The sequence below is a fragment of the Dendronephthya gigantea genome, unplaced genomic scaffold (assembly GCF_004324835.1).
Source record: "Dendronephthya gigantea isolate DGI-Jeju-01 unplaced genomic scaffold, DenGig_1.0 000176F, whole genome shotgun sequence".
Lineage (NCBI taxonomy): Eukaryota > Metazoa > Cnidaria > Anthozoa > Malacalcyonacea > Nephtheidae > Dendronephthya > Dendronephthya gigantea.
The window spans coordinates 1-10,051 of record NW_021163186.1 but is presented as its reverse complement, the minus strand read 5'-3'; the positions used below and the strand labels follow the sequence as shown (position 1 = coordinate 10,051).

At 38.3% G+C, this 10,051-nt stretch overlaps 1 protein-coding gene across 1 annotated transcript; it reads right to left on the bottom strand.

The window, feature by feature from the left end:
- Window positions 1-1,908: 1,908 nt before the first annotated feature.
- LOC114538169 (protein DD3-3-like) lies at window positions 1,909-7,088 on the bottom strand. Its single transcript, XM_028559288.1, has 10 exons — window positions 7,044-7,088; window positions 6,776-6,974; window positions 5,777-5,938; window positions 4,827-5,051; window positions 4,163-4,643; window positions 3,763-4,055; window positions 3,416-3,460; window positions 3,145-3,336; window positions 2,624-2,788; window positions 1,909-2,047 (listed from the first exon to the last, which is right to left on the bottom strand). Exons 1-10 carry the CDS (start codon window positions 7,044-7,046, stop codon window positions 2,034-2,036), a joined length of 1,779 nt encoding a protein of 592 aa, XP_028415089.1. The 5' UTR covers window positions 7,047-7,088; the 3' UTR covers window positions 1,909-2,033.
- Window positions 7,089-10,051: the final 2,963 nt, after the last annotated feature.

Below are 10,051 nucleotides of genomic sequence, written 5' to 3'. Positions count from 1 at the left end.
TCGCTATATCTAAATGAGATTAGGACTTTGATTTTATCGGACAATTGATTCCGGCCTACGCTGCATATTTTCACCAAAGGAATCACCCTCATTGTCTCAATGACAAAAGTATTCCCGAAGCAATCGATTTCTTTGGCAACTAATTCGCAAATACTTATTCGCCCAGCCAGCTGTAGCGAGAGCCTGAAATATACAGGAAATATTGCTCAAACCAGTTAATCCCGTGCAGTTAACTGCTTGTTAACAGCGAGTTGTCGTGAAGTGTTTTGGAAAATTCGATGCAGAATGTAGGAAAAGATGCAGCATATATACGTGTTTTTGTAAACTGAGACGAGTGGGTGACAGACGGTTTTAAAAAAATCAAGGGCCATTTTCAAAAGAAGATGGATCATTGTTTTGAAGCATTGTTCCTACACGCTGTCACGCGATAATGCAACGATATCAAACCGTAATCGAGTTTTAATTGTTTCGCGGCAAAGACTCGACCTTGGCGTGGGTTTGAAAGCCCTAAATTCCTAAAAAAGTTTAGGATTCCTGGTGTTCATGTAATTAATCTGAGTGGTTTACTTCTAAAGCTCATTTAATCGTTAAAAATAGTTTATGGTGATCTGGAAAGCAATTAGCTTCAGCTAAATTGTCCGACTTGTCTGCTTATCTCAAACGAAGGTCAACGTTGACTCTTTTTTAAAATATCACGTTGCGAGCGGGGTAAATTATTCAACCCCCAAAAAATATTCTAGACGTCGGTGGGTTGTACTATAAATATACAGTATACCGTCTACCCTCAAATGCGACAGCACAGCAGGACATTGCCGGCCTTATTCCACGCAGAAATTTACCGGGGGGGGGAGAAGATTTTTATGAGAAGACTTGAAATGGGTAGAAGCAATGTATATGGAATGTTGATTGGAAGAATGCCATCGATCAATTTCTCACCGGTAGCGATACCTGTAGATGAGCCATTGTTTAGGGAGTGATTCTAAAAGCGAGATTTATCAGTGTAATATAACAGGTGTGCTGTTATTAAGTCTGTGTGCTCAACATCGTACCCAGGATTTTCAGAAACAATTCTGAGTATGAGGTTGATCTGTGCTAAGGCTTTTGAATACGCGAGTTGTTTGTTGCGAGAGATGTGTGTATTAGAAAGGGATTTGAAATATGGATATCGTAGGTAGTTGTGTATTAGAGAAAGGGGTTGAATTTCGGATATCGCAGGTAGATGTGTATCAGAGAGAGGGGTTTGAATTATGGATATCGTAGGTAGTTGTGTATTAGAGAGAGGGGTTGAATTTCGGATATCGCAGGTAGATGTATATCAGAGAGAGGGGTTTGAATTATGGATATCGCAGGTAGATGTGTGTTAGAGAGAGGGGTTTGTATTATGGATATCGCAGGTAGATGTGTGTTAGAGAAGTTCCTGCATTAGAGAGATGCTTGTGTTGGTGCCTTTCTAGAGTTTGTATCAGAAAGGTTTGTTTATGAGATACGCCTGAGTTAAAGAACCGAAAGATGTGGAGGGATTTCATTTATGAGACGTGGAGTCGGATTGCAATTTGAAATATGTCTGTATTTCTTCTGAAATGTGCCTTCATTAGAGGAAAGCACCGAATTTAGAGATGTTTCCTTCAGATTAGAACAACATGTCTGCTTGTGAACTTGAGAGATCGCATTTAAAAGTCAATGTAATCCATGTACCTATAGGACCTTTTTAAGTTGTTTTTTTCATGTTTTTACTTTCATAGTAAGAACGGCAGGGCATTGTAATACTTTTCTGACGGTTAATTTTTCATTTGCATTTAAAGGTGCAAACCACAATATATCGACTTCCAGCGACGCGATATTAAATCGCTAAAGATTTAGTTCAAAGCGAAGACATGAAATCACACACGTTTGTTACAAAACAACTTTATTCAAAACGTGATATATTTCGTTTTTTTTAAATTACTACTATAGCAGCTAAACTTGTGCCATTCCAGTACATTGATGCCATACATAAAAGTGCAATTGCATACTTGGTGAGAATGTGCTTGGACTTAGCGAAGCGATTCTAGAGAAACAGAAAAAAAAGTTACAGAAGGAGGGGCTTTTTCTGGCCAAAAAAAAGTTACTGAAAGAGAAGCTTTTTCTCGCCAAAAAACCCCAGGATATACTCTACAATTCCGCGCAGTTTGAATTGATAAAATTCTTTCGTTGGGGACATAAGCAAGAGTGGACGATAATTAAAAATGAGTGCATGGTTCTGTTTGAATTTAGAATAGGAATATTTGAATTGGTTTCAGGTACTGTGAAACGTATTATTTGAAGGCTAAGTCACCGGCACGTGTTGTAGAATGTGAAAAATATGTTGGATATAGTAAAATGGCAGAAATAACACTTTAACCACTTTTGGAATCGATTTAACCACGCGAACGACGGCGGCGTCTTACACGACGACGTCTTACACGACGACGTCTAATGCGACGACGTCGAGAACGGCGTCTTCTGGGGGGTGCCGGGGTTGTGGTGGAGCGGGTTGTAGGGGCGGGTGTTGTTACCGCAGGGCGAGAGGTCACAACAGAATTGGAACCAGGAGGCGCCCTCACCCCACCTAAAACATTGTTACCAGGCGAAGGTTTGTTCGTACCGGCCGTGACTATGATCGTTCCTTTTTGATTACGATTGCTGAAGTTGTTATTCCTCGTGCACATGTATTTATAGGAGCCTGGCGCGAAGGATAGGGCAGTCCCGAAGGAAGCAGGCGAGTTATCAAGTTGATTTTGAAAGTTTAGTCTTCGGTTCTCGGATACACCTTAAAGAAATGACTTTTAGTTAAATTCTAATTTGAAACATGGTGGCGTAGGAGGCACAAGTGCAGTACAGTATAGTACAGTGTAGTACAGCGCAGTACAATCCAGTACAATACAGTTTAGTACACTGCTGTACATTGGTGTACAGTAAAGTGCAGCACAATAAAGTGAGATACCTGTGCGGTGCATTAGAGTACAGTAGAGTAAATTGCAGTACAATAAAGTACTTGTGCGATACATTAGAGTACAGTAGAGTACATCGAAGTACAATAAAGTACTTGTGCGGTACAGTAGAGTATAGTATATTATCAGTATACTGTATTTCGGTCCAGTAAACTCACTACTAGTACACTCTCACCTAATCTATTATTTTTTCCTCCAGTGAAATCAAATCCCGACGTTGCGAGAGCCACAGCGACGTCTTCCATAGTTTTCAGTTGAATGTCCGGCGTCCACTTCAACGTTGCACTGCGAATCATTTGGCTGTTTTCCTTAAATTTCACATTCGTTCCCGAATCATCAATTTCGACCATGTTATTCTTATCAGTACCTGATAGAAAATGTATTTTAGTTTGGTATTTTGCATTCTTATCGTTACATTTATTTTTGTTGTTATCCACGATACTTACCCGCTCTTCCCTCACCGTCATTATTCCCAGGATTTCGTGTTGAGCCTTAAGAAACCATCAAAATATTTAAAAATAATAAGAAATCTTGAATTTTGAGCATAAAATGAAAACTCTATATTGCTTGCCTGAATAATAGTTAGCAATACTAAATACTACCCACTTTGAGATGCGAGTACTGGTCTAAAAATTTACAATGTCGAACCAGTTTTCATGTCTATACGATAAAGCTATTATGTGTATGACAATAATAACAGAGATAGTGTGAATACAAGAGGTTTAAATGCATATAAATTTAAAGAAATTTGCTTCGAAATTCACAGAGGCTTGTCAATGGTGATGCATTTTACCTGTCCATTGAATGTGAACTATATCGTCACTGGTGACATAGAGAGACTTCGGAACAAAATCATACTCCACGGCAGGGTAAACCTGAACAATATTTCCTCGTTTGCCACGGACATTAAGATTATACACTGCGACATCGTCCGATATCTTGTTTGTTCGTGCCATCAAGATCATAACATGGCTTCTGTCTTGAAAAGTTCTGCCGAATTGAGCGGTATTGACTGCCAACTGCAAGTCGAAGTCGTTTCCCAAATCATTTTTGAACGCGACCTTAGGGTCATTTGTCACAGGTGAACTGTGAATGAAATAGAAAGAGTGCTTTAATTAATCTACTTTATACAGTAAGTTCGACAGAATGGTATATGACGGTTGTAAATAAGATATCTTCAGTTTTTCACTTACTTTTGGGCCCCATTTTTATCGCTGAAGGTCTTATTCCCATCGTAATCATACGTGGAGATGTTGTATCTTATTCGGACTACACAACGTTTCTGGTTTTGTGAAGGAAAATACGGAATAATCCAAGTGTAGTTCATGGCGTACGAATCCACGACGTTGCCAAGGTGATTTGGACGCGAGACAGGGGACACTTTACAGTCAAGCTCAGGTGGTTGAACCAGACAGAACTCTTTGGGTTTCTTGGTAACTGGGTCTAATTCAAGACTATCTACGAGTTCGGATTTGTACGGAACGCCCCAAACAAGCGGGACATCCTTCGTCGTCGCTTGCTCACAACTCGCCTTATTTTTGTATTCGTCTTTTATATCAATGAAACTGCGGAAAACGATCCAATCTTTTCCATTTGCTTTGCAGTCAGTGGGATTATTGTATCTTGAATAATGTTTGAACTTTTCGCCGCCGTTATACTTCTCCAGACATTCTCCTGTGGAAAATATACACCATTAAACGATACAAATCATAATAAACTAACCAACTTTGCCTTGGCCTTAACGAGAAAAAGTTTTCTCTATACTTGAGCTCGGCAAAATATAAGCGTGGAAGCCTGCTTCAATCCAAAAAGGCAAAGTTATTCGACCTTTACTATATGCCTAGTCGTGCCTTGTACCTTTTGGGTGTCGATTAAAACTAAAATGCTTGTAAAAATCACAATGCTCTTTGTTGGTAACATAAACAGCTATATCTTTCCAATCGCTCGGATGCCAGTAGGGAAAATAATCGCGTTCTTCTGGACATTCGTAGCCATTACGGCCGGCGTTACCACCGTTCGGATCTTGTCTAGTCGCTGTACTTCCTTGGTCGTCTTTTACATTTTGATCTGCTGTAAACAAACCTGTTCAGACAAAGAGAAGATCTCATATCAGTTCATTTTACTTGGCAGTAATATCATGGTGCTGGGGTCGGTTGTATAAAACTCTTTAACGACATTTTGCATAGTTAAATCCTAGTTAACTCTGAAATACACGCAACTCTGATTTGCCAATTCTGTCCTTAACTATACAGTTTAAAGTTAACTAGTCTTTTATACAACCGGGCTTAAATTTACAGTAGCATTGCATGGGTATACATCAATTCTAAAAAATGGATGGAGGTGTCCGTTTGTTAAAAATAAGGAGTTTTAAAACACTCGCTATACCTAACTATATACAGCAGAAGCGTGGAGCAGTTAAATGATAAACAAACTAAATTTTAAATCATCAGTGAAATCGTGAATTAATTCGTGGAGTCAGTTAATTAATTAACTGGTTATTTCAAAGCATAGGAATGTTTAAATGCTGGCTGCATGCTTGTTCAGAGGCTGTTTCCAAAGATCGAAACTGGTTCAGTACCCACTATGGTGGTCTTTCGTGATCGTACCCGTCACCTGATATTAACCAACTTACTTTACATCACGAGTATATATAGTTCAGATTAAGCTAATCAGATCAGATTAATCAGATTAGATCGACCAGATTAAATTGATCATTCTCTAATATATCTATAGCTATACCTTTTCTTACGGAACAATTGCAAGAAACGAACTTGTATAAAATGCGAGGTTCAGAGAAATGAGCTTACCTTTATTCCGTGGCCTTCGATAACATTTATCGTACCATTCCCAGGGTTCATGCATTCCAAACTCGAGTCTGGAAGCCTGTTTTTTCACATTCTTTTTATTTTCCGGGTTCCCCAAAAATCCATCTGAATGTGCTCTATAGGGTATCGTTCCCTCAGTTTTACCTGTAAATGCATGAGAACACGATAATAGTATTATATTTAAAACTAAAACATTCTTATAACTCATATGAAAGACCTTACTACATTCGTGACAAGGCTCGTGTATTTTCGATACATGAAGTATGTCACGCAAAGCTTTACCACAATTTTCATTGCCAATTTCTTTAATTTCCTTCAGATAAATAAAATTTCGATTCTACTTTAATGTTTAGGCTATAATTTAAAGAGATATTCGCTTTTATAATGGTTGTTCCGCGGCTTATTTACTTCCACGTCGTCTTCCTGCGTTTTTTTTGTCACCCTGAATTTAGTTGATATAATAAACAAAAATTACACGGTTACTCGATAGATAAGATATGTTTTATGTTCCAATGGCAGAAACAAAATTAATATCTAATTTAAAATTGCCTTTACCTAAAATATACTAGTAAATTGCGCAGCTCTTGTGATATTTTCAAGCAGGCCAAAAGTGTCGTGCATGCACTTCGTTTAAGAAAAAAATGATCGGATACTGTTCAAGCACTTATTAGCTACTTCTTTGCCCTCAACAGCGGCAAATTAAAAAGCCGGTAAAACAGAAAGTCTATCAGCGCTTTGTTTTTCGGTTCGTGATGCCACAAATATGCGTAAGAATTAAGTTTCAAATTTTTTCATGCCGAGAGTTTTGTTAAAGTATTATATATATTCGAGCTTCTCTCGACACCCTTTGCTTTTTTAACTCTGCAGAAAAAAACAATGCAGACGAAAACTTGAGTGTTTCAATAGATAGATGGATGAAAATTAAGTTCCTCACTATAGTTATCGATGATTTTTTAAACGGAAATCTAACGACTAACATACCATTGCGAATCGTGTCAATGCTGGCTTTACGCCTATCGAAGCTTTCGAACTGATCGTTCTGACACATATACTGCAACACAACGTTACAATCGAGGTCTCCATGACCACAACCATGTTGGCTTGTCCATTCGATGACTAGGTGAGATTTACCAGCTTTTTTAGGAGACGAGATAAACTTGCTGCCGCTCATAAAATATTTCTGCAAAAAGGTGAAAAAGCAAACTGAATATGTGTTTATCATATCGGTATACGATATATACAATCTTACCATGGAATATTGGAGATCTTGCTGGTGAGCGCCGTTATGATAAGGCAGTTCTCCAAACGTTATAACCACCTTTAGCATTGTTCTATAACAGAATTATGACGGAACCAGTTTATCTTTAAATCTGACCGGATCTATCGCACGTCCAACTATGGTAGCCTATATTTAAAACTATGAACCAGATCTTAAAAGCTGTTAGCGCATGTAAAAGTTGTTAGTGCATATTGAAGATTTCGAAGGGAAGAAATAGTCGAAGAAAAACCCTCACAACTAAATGCAACTAAATCTCGCATTGTTCACGCAATTGATTGACAGCAATATACAGCCAGGGGAATTTGTTTTATTAACAAGGCTTGTATAAACCTTTTTTTTAACGTATAAACCTCTGCGTCATCGAGGTTAAGGGTGCCCGCGTGCGTATCATGAACACGCTTAGAACTACAGGTTCAATGGACTTGAATCGCTGCTGTAATCATATATAAGAGCTACAATGTTTGAGGATAGATGAGAGGAAATCAAAGAGCTTAGGTCAAGATATTGTTCGTATTAAAAAGCATAGTTACCCTTGCGTAACCACGTAAAATAGTTAAAAAAAACTTAAAGTGAATTTCCCTTACTTGAACAGTAATGGCAATCGACGAACTCTGATGCAAATTTACATTTCCCATGCAATTCGTGTTTCATACGAAGTGCTTTTATTAAAATATCTGGTCGAACTGTTTACTTACTTGTGAGTCGAACAAACGATTTCCATTCTGCCTATTTTGACCAGGGCTATTCAGTCTGTCGTTGGATCCTCTGGGATTGTGCATATAAACATCGCCGTGAACGTGATATGAACAGACAAGAAGTAATAGCAGACGGAAAGCCAGCGAAACCAGACAGCTTTTCGCCATATCACACGCCCGTTCTAACGCTTGTCCTTATGGCTATATTGAGTTGCTCGCTATAGTTTTGCCGACAGGGATTTAGCTGAGCGGTGGGCCTATAGCAGCGTATAACCCCACAGAATTGCGTTGGCGTCTGCACAAAAACTCTGTCGGTTGAAACGGCCGCACGCTGGGGGAACGATAATGCTTGGCAAAGAAAGCTTAACCCAGAATTGTATGGGTATTTCACGATTAAAGAAAGACAATTCTCGGTTATTTTTACAGCAGTGAGATTTTGATAAACGATGAGACACAAGTTTATCGAATCAGACGGCATGTTTTTGACTTGTGAAGTTTTGTTTTACAATCATCGCAGAATACATGATATAGTTCTTTCTATTTGCATTCTTTAATACCTCATTATATTGAGAGCAATTCTTTCAAGCAAACATTTGGAGTCTTAGAAATTACGATCGTGTCTTTGCCAAAAATCGTAGCTTTTTGCCTAGTTCCCCGTCTCGCAATGCTTTAAACTGCCGCAGAATGAAAATGTTTGACGTAAACAGGTGATAAAAAGTAGGACGTGTTGGTCTTTTTGTGATAGATTTATACGGCGTCTATGCGGTAATATCATAACGGGCATTTCTAATGTATAAAATTGTATCATTAACTTATTATACCATATATACCATGGCTATATTTCTGACAAATTGCTTCGAAATATGTCGAACTATTGTCTTTGAATTTCAAAGCTTATAATCTCCGACTATCGTTTTGCCTACAAAATATGCAGGGGGGGTGGTTGCGGCTTAAAGATACTCCCCCATTTGAAATGTGATTACGATCTTGGTGTGACCAAGTATTAATAAATAGATCTGTCCATGATTTATTTACTAGCCATTGGAGATGTGGTCGGACTAGAATAGTATTTATCAAAACTATATCTCGTAATTGTTCTCGCTCGCTGCGTGAGGCAAATCAAGATTGTACCGAAGATAAACGAAGTATAAAAAACAACAAGACAGACCATTGTTCCTACGCTTTCAACATTTAAAGTCTTTCAGCACAACTGCACAAAGCACAGCGTGAAATGACTGCGCCGTATTACAATACAGCAAGTCTGCGAGGAGTTTCATGTTGACAGCGTGGTATTTCATAAATTATATCATTTGGCAACACTTGTTTTTTATAATTCGGCTGTAGCTTTACCAATCTCAAATCCTGTTAGTGCTAGTTGAAAATCGCATAACGCAATAAAGCGCGCAATGGATGACCTGTTGATAGACAAATGTGCTTTAAAAATACACAAAACACATGCATCAACTCCACTTATTTCACGAGTGTCCAACTTGTGCATTTTTAGCAATCGCATTTTTTGTGCCCTTTCGTTATTTCGCGGTAATAAATCCTCGAATCGGAAATTGTGAATTCGAGACTTTCTCTAAAATGATTGCGAAGCATAAATATAAAATAATAATGACCATATTTAATGACCATAAACAACTATACGGTAAAAAACCCTACGGAAAACGATACTTGAGGAGATTCATCCCCGTCTATTCAGGGCCACGCGACGATTGATACGGTATACGGCCCCACACGGAACTATTTCGAAGTCACTGCCGGGTTTCGGCGCCGAAATGTCTCGCTGCACTTGTAGTTCAAAATAGAATCACTTCGCACGTTTTTTTACCGTTTCTCAACTTATCTCTCACAAGATTAATGGCATTTGTAAAAATCTTGTATAAAAAAACGCTGTATGTTCATTAAGATGTGCTTTGCAACGTCCGTTGATGTAAAATGTTGCGCGATTTTAAAAATAAACGCTTGTTTTCAATGGCCGTTTACGCTGTGATGTGATTACCTATCTACCTTCGTTTGATAGATGTAAACGAACGATTAGTTATGCTTGCTTTGATTTATAGGTGCTCAGATGTAAACAGCCGTAACTTATCCACTTGCTCTCATCTATCAAAAGTAGAAAATCGCATCTAAAAACTCATGCCAAAGTGCATTAATGTAACTGATCTTTAAGCTTGTTTAAAAATCGCGACCGTGTATAGTTAGCTTAGATTTCAGTTTTTCGCAAAGTCATAATTATATGCTGATCACAAAATGCAATATAGATGCTGAGAAAACTGT